The 14,854-nt window shown below is 40.9% G+C and overlaps 1 protein-coding gene across 1 annotated transcript; it reads left to right on the top strand.

Annotated features, from left to right (window-relative positions):
* The first annotated feature begins 7,727 nt into the window (after nt 1-7,727).
* Nucleotides 7,728-14,534, top strand: LOC115008538 (twist-related protein 2-like). The gene is given in 3 exon segments (XM_029432213.1): nt 7,728-8,189; nt 8,192-8,851; nt 13,767-14,534. Coding segments are annotated over 2 exon segments (570 nt in total). The 5' UTR covers nt 7,728-7,942; the 3' UTR covers nt 8,515-8,851; nt 13,767-14,534.
* The last annotated feature ends 320 nt before the right edge of the window (nt 14,535-14,854 follow it).

Genomic DNA, 14,854 nt, shown 5'->3' with positions numbered 1-14,854 from the left:
TGTATAATTAGATGCTAAAGAGCAAGAGCGGCTGAATCATAATCTATAACAAACAACCTACAGGGGAAATGATTCCTTTGCATCGCACACATGCACACCTTTACAGCAGATGAAAAGGACACAAATGCACTGCATCCACACGTCGGCTCTCACTCGCTGACACAGCAAAATGAGTATATTTACATTTATTCATATTATTTGACGCTACTTTATACTTCTACAGCACCACATCTCATTGGGAATGTTTGCACAACAACATTTACATTTGTAGTTACATTAATTTGATTCTCAGATTCATATTTTACACACATAACATATGGTCAGTTTTTGAGATATGATGCATTGTCATAGATACAACTACTCAATGTCGTGTATGAATTGGTTAAGTTTAGCTGTTGACCAACTACATATTAATGCATAAATAATCACAACATACTGTATATAATATTACAACACTGACACGGGCCATTCTGCATTATGAGTTATTTTACTTTCGTTTAAGTAAACATGTGATTTTAGGAACTTTACTCGTAATGGAGTATTTTCATCCTGGTCATTTTTACCTATTTTGATTAAATAAGTATTGAAATCTGTTTCTTAAGAAGCAATATCACACCATTAATAAAATCTTCATGAAAAGTGAAACTCCCACATTCCTACAAATGTATTAGAAACAAAATGTATTAAAAGTATCAAAAGGAAAAGTGCTTGTTAGGTTAGATTATATTATTAAAGCTAATGTTAACTGTAAACTACAGGGTAGTTTAATCACGTTTTATAGATTGATCTAAAACGTTAAATATTTCCTCCTGAGATGCAGTGGGTAGCGGTACAAGATAAGTATACAATTGAATTAAAAGTTAAGTACAAGCATCTCAAAATGTGTACTTGAGTAACAGTACTTAGTTACTTTCCACCAGTGATAAAGGGTGAACAGGGATTCACAGCTTTGACTTTTTCCCGTTCCCATTGTGAAATATGAACACGGGTATTAACAATACAAAAAATGAAGCATTGGATCTAAAAAAAGAAGCGTCAGGAGGAAAAACGCTAAATGAAAAGCAAACATCTTGAATTGGTCGAGAACCAGATGGCCTCTTTGACATTAAGAAGCCGCTTTGGCATTTTAAGAAGGCAGTCCCAGAATGATTTCCGAGGAACTTCCGCAAAGCGAGGTACAAAGCCCACAGATATTTAAGCAATATCCATAGCAATTTACTGTTTTATTTACAAACTGAAACATATGTTTCTAGACCTTTGCAGCCCCCCCCCCCCCTCCCATCTCTCCTTATTACCACACTGATTTACTGCTGCAGGATCTCTCCCACACTATCTGATTTTTTCCTTTCCTTGCTTTGTCTCTGTATTATCTTTATCATCTTCTCTCATCACTCACCGGTCATTCAAACTCTCCCTGCCTGTTAACAGCACATGCTCTACCTTTACACTCAGCTATTGTTTTCCCCCTCCCCTGACTCTTGAGTTTTCTGTGTGCGATGCTGTCTGAGCCTCTGGGACCACTGCAAGCTCGCATCTGAAACATTTTAGAGAGACACATATTTGCTGTTTTAGAGCACAAAGGGATATGCCATGGCAGAGGCTGTTTGAAGTGGCTTCACAGGGGGAACCAGAACCAGAGCGAGGGATTTGAGAAACCATAAAGAAACGTTAGCACAATGTAACTTTGGTGAATTCATCTAATCTAATGGAAGTGGGGATTGATTCAATGTGAAGGCGCGCCCCTTTGAAGCTGGCCCTGTTGATGTTTCTAATGCAATAGCTCTGTTATAGAAACGCAGCATTCCTCTCTACCTTGCAGACAGTGCTGCACTGTGAGTTTGACAGGAGTGGATGCGTGATAGTGTCTAATCCCTGAGATCCCAGGTTGACACCGCTTCCAGTAACCGGTTTTTGAAGTGTGAGTTTGGAGACGCAGCGTTCGACTCCCTGACAGGCTCCTTATCAAGACTTTCAGTCCAAATTGATTTGTGGGGTATTGGTTTTCGAACAAGTAGCCTTGTTTGTAGAGAGTCCAAAAGGTGCTTCATTGCCCTCACAATATGAAGATATTCAGATGTAATGCAGCAGAGACTGAGAAGAGAGCACTTTGTACCTAATGTATCAAACCATGAGAGGATCCATGGCCTTGTATTGCTTTGTTGTGAATACAGATTTACAGATGATAGAGATTCTCTATTTTGCTGTCAGCGTTCAGGTGCACATGTTTCCTTGAACGTTCTCCTGTAAGCAGCAGTCTTGTGGCTTCATAAGCTAATTTCTCACGCTGAAACAGGATTTTTCCAACCGAGCTCTGATCTGCTATCTCACAGAGAGCGTTATTAGTGTTGTTTACAAAGAAGGTGGACCTGAAACATTGACTTTGAACAGCGGAAATGTACTTTCATGTAATGATTTACTATACATAGTGCGCGATCACGTCAGCGTCTCTCTGCCACAATGATCAGTCAGCATTATTAACTGAAATGAGCAGTGTTTCTATTTTCAGTGTGTCATTTTGAAGGTACTGTCCAGCTGTTTTTAGTTTTTTTGTGTGTTGCCCCTGTAACGCATTACCACATGCACATGGAGGTCATATGATCTGCATATGGACAGGAAGTGATGCAACATTCAAGCAACCTCACACACATCGAGCCTCAAATCTTGAAATGTTTCATGCAATATCTTCCGCTTGTTTGTTCACCATATGGTATGGTGAATAAATCACTAAAGCCTTATAGAAATGTTTTAGGTCATTAATAATAACAACGTTTGGATTGCCAGGTTGTAACTGATTAGACTATATGACCACTTACTTTCTGGAAAAAGAGTTGTATTAATCATTATCTACATTTATAACTGCATTATTACCAAAGTGAAAGGGTTTTCACAACCGTCGCAACCACATTTGTTCGTATAAATGGATTTAAAGTCCTTTATAAGAGTGCCTTGTTAGAAAGTGGTACTGAAATGTGTCTCAACTGCAAACAGTGGATGTCTCCTCGTAACCATCATGCACTGCTTCTTCCCTGGATGTCCCAGAATAAGCCACACAAGGATTTATCCAGCACAACCTGCTGCTCTGAGTACACCAGCCCAGCATGCTGTATCCCCAGCTCAGCTGTGAGCTCCACTGGGACTGTTTGTAATGTGCCATGGACGAACCCAAGCGCTTAAACACTGTAATCAGAGCCAGAGCAGGATATTGGCTAAATTACACATGAAAGCCGGGACATTTGAAGGAAGCTTGAGCACTAAATATTATGATAAATTACGACCTAATACGAGAAGATAAGTCACAGCTAAACAAGAATAATACAGGCTTGCACGCAGCGCGGGAAGGAGATGTTTTTAATGCACAATTGCACTTTTACATTTGAAAAACACACATGTTAAAGGTATCTATAAACATTTGACAAAACTCTTCACGGTCCATTTAGTTGCTGTTCTGGAGGTTTTGATCGTATCACATGATCTTCATCAGCAGATGGATGTTGCCAGTTGTTATGGAACTGTAGATTCCACAGCACTGAGTACTTTAAACCCCCTGAAAACTTATTATACAATGTATTTCTCTGTAACATTAAATATTCATGAGTGAATAAGCAACAATCGAATAAAACATTTAAAGAAAGAAATCCAATCAATATTATTTATTTAAAAAAAAGAAGCAGATTTGCTTCATCAGGACTTTGTGGGTGTTGAGCAGATTTGATTGACAGCGGTCTGGTAAGCAGCCCCACAACTGTCACATTTTGCTTCAAATACTATGAATAGTACACAGACCTTTTCCATATGAGTCCAGAGGAGCTCAGACAAATACACAGAAATATCTCACGTGAAATAACCAAAACTGCTCGAAATATGTTTCTTTTCATTCTTAATGAGAAGCTGATTTAGAAAACGGCCTTTCCGGATGTCCTGTCTATGTTGGCTTATCAATTGTATGAATTAGAATATCCAATAAATTATAAATGGGGATGATTTTGCGTAGGGATAAATATAAATATATATATAAATATGTTTCTGTGTCTTTGTGGGCATATTCCTACCAACTCAGTTTTGTAAATAATCTGTTTATGATTTTTCACTTGAAATCTCAGACTTAATGGAACAGTTTGACATTCTGGGCGCTTATTAGCGGTTTTGCAGAGAGTTAGATTAGAAGATTGAAGGCACGCTCATGTTTGTACGGTAAACATGAGGCTACAGCCAAAAGCCAGAAAGCTTAGCTTAGCACAAAGACGACTGTAAACAATTGTAAACAGCTAGCCTGGCCCAGTCCTAAAGTAACAACATCCAGCCACACAGTTAGTCATTTTTACACTTTTTGTGAGGATTAAAGAAACAAGAAAGAAAAGTGTTTATTGCTGAGCTTTAGAAATTCTGGTAGGCTGATTTTGTACCTTAGCAGACAGCCAGGCTAGCTGTTTACAGTCTTTATGCTAAGATAAGCTAACCAGCTGCTGACTCCAGCTTCATATTTACACAAATCAATCTTATCCTCTTACTCTTGATAACAAAAAAGTGTATTTCCTAAAATGCTGAACTATTCCTTTAATTTGTCTGGTCATCAACTAGAAAAGGCAGGTAAAGATTACATCCACCCTTTCACAGTTTTATTAGATTTGCTTATTATCCACACCTCTCATCCTCATTAGAAATTTGCAAACCCCCCCCCCCCCCCCCCCCCCATTACTCCACCCAGTCCTAACACCAACCATCCCCCACATACCATGCACCTTCACCTCTTCAGCCCCCCACCCCGCTCCTCCCGAACCCCTCTAAGTGGATACCCCACAGGAAGGGCTTCTCCAGGGGGGAAATGGGTCCCAGATGTCTGCCTTTGTGCCACTACAGGCTCCTCGGGAGGGATGGAGCCGTGGACGGGTGGCTGTGGGGTGGAGGAGGGTGCATGGTGCTGTGTGCAAACATCAATAACAGCAGCCAGGAGGGTGAAGAAACTCCCGGGGTGAAGGTGAGGAGGAATTTAATGATTAGTTCCTTTTGTCAAGCCAGCGTGGATTTCCAAACACATCATTTATGATGGTCACACTGCCGCGCCCCTACCAGCTGAGCACGTCACCGCAGCGCTTCGACCTTTTGGTGTATGATGATAATTGAATTGACTGCATTACGAACTTAAAGAAACTGTTTTCCCTTTTTTTTTTTTTTTTTATGGAAAACTTCAAAAGTTTCAACATGGCCGCTTCTCAGTGCAGCATTTCAGTCAGGAGCAAACCATATGTTGTAAAGACAGAAACAGACAATACATCGGTCTTCTTTGATATCCAAGCCCCCCTGTGTGTGTGTGCGTGTGTGTAAGCCAATATATATAGATATATATTGATATGTGTATGATCTATTTTCAGCTCCAGAAAGGGTTAATTACGACCCCCGTGGAAATAAAACGAAGACGCGAGCAGGGCCTGAGTGTTTAGTGAAACATTATGTCAAGACTCTGACAAGGAAATGAAATGTGCAACATCAATCAGCCTATGAGGACAGAGATCAAACAAGCCTCCACACTCCTGCATCTGGTTCTGTTTGGACAGCCTCACTTTTTTCCCCCTTCTCCCTTTGCCTTTCTTCTCCTTTTCTTTTCCCCTTTTCTTATTCTTCTCCCATTCTCTCGCTCTCTTTTCTCTCCCCTTCTGTTCTTCGAAGTGCCACGACATTCCTGTAGGCCTACTCGCTTCGTTAGCTCATTTTTTCCATGATGGTGGCACGGAGCCATGCTTTCGCTAAAAAGGTAAGCGGCAGCTCCCAAGATTAGCCTCGGCAACAATGACTTTCCTGTCCCTCCACTGTCTCCACCAGAGCTCCCAATAAGCCTCAATTCTAATACCAGTTAATCTTGGAGTTGACTTGGCCTGTTATGTAAATACAACCTCATATAATTCACTGTCTCTGTCCATGGCCTTGCTTTGATGGCCAGATGAGTTTTTTTTTTCTTCCTAGTTGATTGAACCCAACTGGGATCGAGCTACTTTCCGTTCAAACGTCCCTCTCTGAATGAAATGTAAACCAGTGCAATCACGAGGCTCATCAAAAATCTTCTGAACTGCTCTCTGCACACGCGGTCCTTCAAATGCCGCGGCAATCACACCCAAATTGTCGGCTAGAAGCTGTCAAGCAGCGTGTCAAGAATGAAATGAGGCTTAGTTACAACCCGGGAAACTTTTGTTGGTAAATAACAGAAGTTTCTGAATGTCGTGTCCGGACAGCGACTGATTTTAAATCAGTTTTGGAAACATGAAAGATGCAACAACTCTTGATGTTTGGAGGCGTTGAAAATTTAAAGGCTACCATTAAGTATGCTGTCATCAAAAAGTACCAAATGTCTGCAGCGGAAAACTCCCCACAAGATTTCTCTTCAGTGATGCAGACATGAGTCACTCAAGTCGTGACGCATGAAGGTATAAACGGACACAATGTTGGGAAACTGATTTGGATTCAAAGGTACATTTTCGTCATTTTGTTCAAATTGTAGGTTTCCTTCCCATATTGCACACACTTCACACGAGCCTGAGCCATGTCTCGTCATTTTCTCAAGAAGATCTGTCTGCTGTGTCACGACTGCCAATGTGTAGAAAATGTCTTTAAGTGGCTGCAGACCCAGATGGGTTCGCGGTGTGGAGGTGCAACATGTGTCGGCTCTGCCCCGAGGCCATGGATGGCACAATTAGGTGCTCCCTCACCTCTGCAGACTGAGGTCACTGGGTCACTGAGGTCAGGGGTTATTTAGGGTCCTGTCTGTGCTGCCATTCTAACCCAACATAGATGACTAGGAGCAGCTGACGTCATTATTCTAAAAGAAGCAGTGGGTAGGTGTTAGATAACGGATGTCTTTAGAGGTTTTTAGTAGTTCAGTGTACATCAGTGTGTACAGAGATACTCATATGTCAGGAAAAAGCCCATCTTGTGAAATAATTTCCAGGATGTGTGCTTGCACAACCCCCATCATCCCCTTTTTCTTTTGGTTTGCAGGACTTTATGGTTTGTCATGGCCAAATTTATAATTTGTACCATTTATAAACATGGTCCAAACCATAAAGTGCATCGTTTAACCTGTAAATCCTCCTTCAGCCTTTTAATCTGCAGTATTTTCATTGACTCGGTCCACTGGGTTTAACATATTTGTTTTTATAGTGTCTGGTTGTCTGCAAGATAAAAACCGTGGCAGTGTAAACTCGCACTTGCTCTCATTTCAGAAATGAAAACATTCTTATTTCTGAATCAATGCACATGATTGATGGCTTATATGTTGCAGAAAAAAAGCTGTTGCGAAATGTGTGTTCATAAAAATACTATATAACAAGTATTTAGTATTAAAGTTTACACTGTTGACTCTCAGAAATAAAAGGTTTAGATTTATTTCTGTCTTAATAACAAATTGATGAATGAGAATGCCGACACGAGAGCATGCGGACTGACGCTCCAGCCCCAGAATCTGGAACCCATAAAGCCTCAGACATCCCTGCAACATTAGACACAGCACTTCTTATTGGCTGAGAGCTCCACTTACCCCCTTCCTCTATCGCCCGCCCAACTAACGCACACTTCCTGCTTCTCTGCCTGGCCCAGGCCGGACCACGCCCTCTGGAAGTCCGCTTAGCCAAAGAGAACTGCCCGCAGGCCCCGGGGTTTGCGTTTGGGTATAAAAGAGGCGGAGGTGGACCTGCCTGTCAGATGGTTTGTTGTTGTTCTGTCTGCCAGGTTGAGAGGAATGTGAAAGTGAGAAATTTAACAAGGTAACCAGGAAACAGGACAGCCAGAGCGACGTCCAATTCGATGGAGCTTCAGAAGCCGTAACTTTCCTTGAAGAGAGAGAAGACTTTTGTTACACAAGCTTGTCAAGTCCAGGTTTGTTGTTGCTTGACAGAGAGCGTCACAGCATCTTCTCTTTGCAGTGGAGGCTGAAAGGCTGTTGGTGGACAGTACAATGAGAGAAGAGGTGTCCTGCACCAACTCCCCCGAAGGAGGTCTGGGGGCCAGCGAAGAGGAATTGGAGAGAGGTTCGAAGAAGAATCTTCAAGGAGAAAATCGAAAACGTTCCCCTTTCCCCAAGAAGGACAGCCTCGGTCAGGCGGAGGAGAGCAGCACCGGCAGCCCCAACAGCGTGCTGCCATCCGGTCCGAAGAAGGTGAAAAAAAGCCCAACGACAGTCGTGTCGTTGGCCATCACGCCACTTGGCCCCCGGCTGGACCAGCCTTTGAGGACCTCCACTCTCAGCGCGTCATCGCCAACGTGCGGGAGCGCCAACGCACTCAGTCCCTGAACGACGCCTTCTCATCCCTACGCAAAATCATCCCCACGCTACCTTCGGACAAGCTGAGCAAGATCCAGATCCTGAAGCTGGCCTCACGCTACATCGACTTCCTCTACCAGGTGCTGCAGAGCGACGAGATGGACGCCAAGCTGGCCAGCTGCAACTACCTGGCCCACGAAAGACTGAGCTACGCCTTCTCCGTCTGGAGGATGGAGGGGGCCTGGGCAATGTCCGCCAGCCACTAGGATCCCATCGATACTTCTCTCCTAAATCCTCTCGTGTCCACATCTCCACCCCACCGCCCGTGTCTGTGTTTGCACCCACTTCCTGACCTCTGAACCTCTGAATTCCTCCCTTCTTGGTCTGATCTTAACCTTTTCATCTCAAACCTCTGCATACATTCCTGCTCCATCTATGTGCTCCCTTATGGTTCACTCCTACTCTACAGCCAGAGTTGGATCTTTGCAACTAAAACCTCTCACAGTTCACCCTGTTCCCCTCCATTGCTTCCTCCTCCACTGCTCTCACTTGTCTGTCCCTTGTTAGTCCAGTGCAACAAGACGCTCCACTGCAGCCCCTCAGGTATGGACAAAATCTACAAACACACACAGACAGCATGACACGAACATGCACATGTGTACACTGACTTCTCTAGCCACCATGTCATCAGCACATGTGTCTTTGTATTTATTTCCATGTTCACAATAGTCTCGTGAGTGTTTCATTACAGTATTTGTAGCCTTTCAGCTCAACAAATAAATATCACAAATGCACTTTACAAACAAAATACACAGACACAACTTTAATAAAAAACAAATAAATATGTGATGGTCAAGACCTCTTAAAGTATCCTGTTTAAATAAAAGCAAATATAAAACAAAAACCTTTCATTTATAAATCACTGTGAGACATAGAGCATGAATGAATTGATCACAGATGTTTTCAGACTAAAGAATTCAAAGCAAAGTTGTTCTATAGCAGCACAAACACTGACATATTTATAAATGAATAATACAATCTCAATAGACTTAATTACAACTTTAGTAAAATAACTAAATTAAAACACATCAACACAGCCTTTGTTTACATACAGTAGTTTGGATTTTCTTCATCCAGGTGTATAAATATAAAACCTTCTCGTGTAGATCGTGTATTTTGTAATTTTAAATATACGAAAACGTATTTCCAACGTATATAATAACATTTTGGAATAAGATCATGTCAGTTACATTATAAAACAAATGTTGTATCTAATTCTAATGTTTTACAGTGAATGTGTTTAGTTCAACAGTATCTGTTGTCACATTAAAAAAGAATCGCTGATCACTAAACGCCTATTTTATTCTTCTTTAATTTTTTTTAAAGTTTAATATACTGTCATTTATTGGCTGTTATTTAGTTGTTTTTTGTTACATAAAACTGACTTAGTTAATAAATGTTACGTAACTCAGATAATATAAAGCATCAAATCAAGTGTTTGTTCTGACTCAGTTTGTGCCATTTTGGGTGCAACTCTTGCAAAAAAAAAGATTGTCAGTGTAAAAGAAATCTTTAAAAGACATTAAAGAAATATATATATACATATATATATATAAGAACATTAAAAAACAACACAGATCTAAACAAACTTAACTTACATGTAATATATAGGTTGTATAGAATATTTTATGTAAGCAATGCAAAATGCTTCGCATGGAATTATAACAATTCCAAAATGATCAAGAAATTAGATATAAAGCAAATAATAATTTTAAAATCAGATTACAAAGTATCAACATGTTTGTATTAAAAGAAATGAAAGAAATAAAAGAAATATATATATATATATATAAATCATGTCCAAGCACATCCAGTATATGAAAATAACTCTCTTAAAGTCACGACCATAATAAAAACATACAGAAATAACACAATTAATACAATAACATAGATAAAACATAATCAAAGGTTGTTTTAAAGCAAGAATTTTTAAGCACTTTGGCTTGTTTCACTTTATTGACTAAACTGAGCTAACAGCACATTATCATCACCGTAATCTAAACTCTCCTGTGTTTGACAGACCTCTGATGTATTTAAGACAAATGTTTTCCTCCAGAATCTGTAGGATCGACTTCACACAGGGTCTGTTTTTTTTCAACCATTTTAACAGACACCAGATTCCTGCACAGGTACAGCATGAAAGGAGGGAAAGAAAGGGAGAGTGAGGAGAAATAAGTGGAGGCACATCTCTCCCTCTCTCGCTCTCTCTCTCTCTCCCCTGCAGCCTTGCCCTCTCTCCTCAGGATCTTGTATCGTGCAATCAGGCCCCGCCGGGGCCCAGACAAGCAGGAACCTTTAGATTGGAAACAGTTGTGAGGTATTAGGAAGGTGTGTGTACCAGGGTTAGGGTCAGGCACACGAGCCTGTGTGTGTGTCAGCGCATGTACATGTGTAACGGTATGTGTGTGTATGTGTGTGTGTGTGTGTGTGTGTGTGTGTGTGTGTGTGTGTGTGTGTGTGTGTTTGCAGTGCACTTTAATTACCTGTGTAGTGTGTGTGTGTGTGTGTGTGTGTGTGTGTGTGTGTGTGTGTGTGTGTGTGTGTATGTGTTTGCAGTGCACTTTAATTACCTGTGTGTGTGTGTGTGTGTGTGTGTGTGTGTGTGTGTGTATGTGTGTGTGTGTGTGTGTGTGTGTGTGTGTGTGTGTGTGTGTGTGCACATCTGCAGATTAGTAAACAGGAATACACTTGCAGATGTTCTCTTCTGGTTTTAGTTTCATAAGACTTAAGAGTTTTTCTGGATACAAAAGGCAGCCAGGAAGTCCTTCAAAGTAAAATGACAACATACAAGATAAGCAGTTAAATTGAAAAAGGAGCGAGGGGCAGAAATGTGACAAAGTGCAGAGACATAAATGACATGAGATGACAGGTGAAAGTAAACACTTTCAAAAGGCACATACATAGAAATTAATACAAGCACACACAGCATTCGCACAGTTACACATTACAAGTACTACTACACAGGCTACCTACAACATATATACATTACACTGTCCAGACACACACACACACACACACATACATGCAGCCACTGGCCATGTGCACACTGCAGGTGTTCCACTCCGCGTTATTATTAAACCTCCAGTGGCCTCTGCAGCAGACGTCGAGGGCTCCACTCAGTGCTGTGGATGGAATGCCAAGGCCCCTGCACGTGGTAGCTGAGTGTGTCCTTGAACGCAACGCGGTAGTTATTACCTACCACTTTGCCTGCTCTGCCTGTTATCATCAGCTCTGTAGGGGCCGCCACAGAAAGAGCTAGAAATTCAAGGCCTGAAACTGACCTGAACGTCTAAGTTTAGGAAAGATGATGAGGTTAGAAAGAGTCTGAGAAACATCAAAGACAGAACGTGCATGCATGTGTGTGTGTGTGTGTGGGGGGGGAGGTAACTTAAAACAGTATGTATACATGCATTAAATTACATGTAAATCACTCCTGTATGTGAATACCCACAGAACATCCAACTTATCAAGGATTTCATCCAGATATTTAAGTTGCCGCCTCTTTGTTAGTTTTCTGAAAGTTTAACAATCCTGCTTCTCTTGATCCACATCTCCTTCAGGGTAGATGATATCCAAGGGGTGGATCAAATAATTGGAACACTTGACAATATAGCGTGTATAATATATATAGTGCATAATGTTCCATGAGAAGTGATTTGAGACTGTAATTCATTAAATGTTAAAGGTGTTTCAGTAATTGTGTCCACCCAATGCAGTTTCTTACTAAGAAAATAAGGAGATAATTGGTTTGACCTGGGTTTACAGCCATCTGTATATATACTTCACGGAAAGTAGAAGTATCCTTTATTTTTGTAATTTACAGAACCTTTTTCCTTGAGAGTCTATAGCATACACTAACACACACGAACATGAACACACAGCGGACAGTTTTGTACATTTTGATGAGCATGATTTTGGGTTGGTGTGTGTCTGGCTCAGAATGAGAGGATTGTTCTGTTTGAGTTGGAAAAAACAATACTCTCCCTTCTGTTTATACTATAATCAAAATGCCTGTCACTGCTCTTTCCTCTGCCGGAACTCCTGGCTCTGCTGCGTCCGTGTGTGTGTGTGTGTGTGTGTGTTTTACAGTTTGCACTGACCAGCTGTTGGATGCTCTGCTGTGCATATTAAATCTCTGGCTTTCTCTCCGGACTGATCTGGGACCAGATGTAAAGTCCTCTGCGGCTCATCTGCGTTTTAAAAGTCTCATCCAGAACTTGTGGCTTCTGATAGTCATCTTTATTTTTAGAGAGCCTCAACTGTGAGGCGAGCGCAGGTGGGAGGGTTGTGTGCGTGTGTGTGTGTGTGTGTGTGTGTGTGTGTGTGTGCATTAGTGTGTGTGCATTTGACTGCTGCGCGCATATGTGCTGGTGCAGTTGTATGTGTGTTGTTGTTGCTCAGACAGCTGCTGGGATAGAGAGCCATGGAGGAATGACTTCTGGTTTGACACGTAGGCGACAAAACGGCACATAACTTTGGTCCAAAATGTATCAGGGTCTGTTAAACATTTATACGCACAATTCACAGAGACAGAAAGAGTCGTGTGTGATTTAAGCAAAAGTTTCAGTAATTTAAGAAAAAGGGAAAATTAAAAGTTTCTCTCCAAAAAAACTGCAGAAGCACATTCAATGTGTTTCATGTGAATCTCTTGTGCTTAGGTAGACAATCTAAATCCAGTGCACCAGTGGCAGACTCCGCCGCTACCAATACAAACTATGATAAACAAAGATAAGCTTTTCTTCCAGGGGTCCACACACACACACACACACACACACACACACACACACACACACACACACACACACACACACACACATATACAGTCAAACACACAACAAACAAAACAGGAGAAACATAGCAAACTTAATTATTTTCCTTCTTCATACTAATAAATAATATTTCCTAATGAACAATTCTTGTCTGAATGACCTTAAATGATATATTTATCCATCCTGCAATCTGTAATTTTAAATATTGTATAATCAGACGGATAAATGTGAGTTTCAAAAGTTTTGTCTGAACAAGAAATAAGCCGCCCTGCACTTTTGTCTGTCAATTTACACATTAGTGCTTTTATGGCATAATGAAAGTCATGTGACGGGCTGACAGCCACAAACATACGTCCAACTCTTTCTTGCTGACTTCTTCTTCTTCTCTCTGTGTGTCTTTCTTGAAGCATGGAAAGGCACACTGTAATTAGGGTGAACTGAGAACGCTCCAGATGAAATGTTTGCTTGTTAAATCAAGAGAGGAGAAGTTAAAGGAGCTGTAGGGATTTCTTCCACTAAACCAAAGTGTTTGTTTGTTTGTACACATTTTATAAACTCAACACACATCTCAGAGACTTCCACTGTACTTCCTTTTTGCACAAATATGCTACAGAATGACACACAGGTATTAAATGTCTTAGTGTTATACTTACAATGTTAACTCATCTCCGTGTTTCTCATCTCTGCAGAAAACCGACAAATGGAAAATTCTCTACACTCAAAGAAGAAACGTGTTCCCGCCTCACCAGACAATCCCCCATTTTTTGATCTCTTTCTCTGGACACGTGCTCGACTCATGACACTGAGATGTATTCTTGCAGCTTGACTCTAACAGTTCTGTGTTTCTGAAACACCGGTGAGGAGACACGACAGTCGAGCGCTGAACATTTTGAATGACGAAAACAAGGAGAAAAAACAAACAAACAGCTGGCCTGCGTTGACAATGAAACAAAATGGCTGCTGGTTTGAGTGCCTTGAGTAACACCGTGATAACCATCATCCTCTTTGCATCGGATGACTCACTGCCAGACAGACATTAAGATGACTAATGATAATGGCACAGTGATGGTTAGAGGGCGGTCACAGCCAATGAATGTTTACAGCTAAAATGCTAATAAGCTAATCGCTCTGGCTCTCTTGTGGGAAAAAGAGGAGCATGTGGAATCTGACGCAGATCTTCTGCTTTGTTGTGCTGTAGTAACTGGATAGCTTTCTGTGTACTTTGGGGGTTTAAAGTGTATCTGTTTGTGAATTTGGTGTATGCACACTGTATAACTTTAACTCTGCTCATGCATTACACTTGGCTTTAATGAAAATGCCAATGGGAAAATGTCTTAAACCACTGATCACAGTTCAGCCACTATTCTGTTTATTTTCACTTTAGCTTTTCTGTTATAAGTGAGCGTCGCAGAAAGTTGTATTTTAAAATGCAAGACGGTCTGATTAATGTATGTCTTTTTCCCGCCGCTTTAAAAAAATATCTTTGCAAACTTGCTAAAAACCATTTTCACTAAATAATGCAAAAAAAATAAAGAACGTTTCTTGTAAAATGCGCCAAAGTGATGAAGTGATTCCAGCCATAACATAGAGGATTCATTTGAGACCATAAGTAGTCTAATTACTGTTTACCGTTTTGTGTTGATTTGCATTTGCTTTTGATAATCTTTATTATGTCAACTCCTGTGGACAATAAAACTTTTCTTGATGCTGTATATGAGTGTAATATCTTGATAATCAAAGGAATAATGGTCGGCATTTAGTCGTATTTCAGGACAGG

Source organism: Cottoperca gobio, chromosome 5, assembly GCF_900634415.1.
Source record: "Cottoperca gobio chromosome 5, fCotGob3.1, whole genome shotgun sequence".
Classification (NCBI taxonomy): domain Eukaryota; kingdom Metazoa; phylum Chordata; class Actinopteri; order Perciformes; family Bovichtidae; genus Cottoperca; species Cottoperca gobio.
Note: the sequence above shows the minus strand (reverse complement) of the source record. Positions and strands in the feature narration are given on the sequence as shown.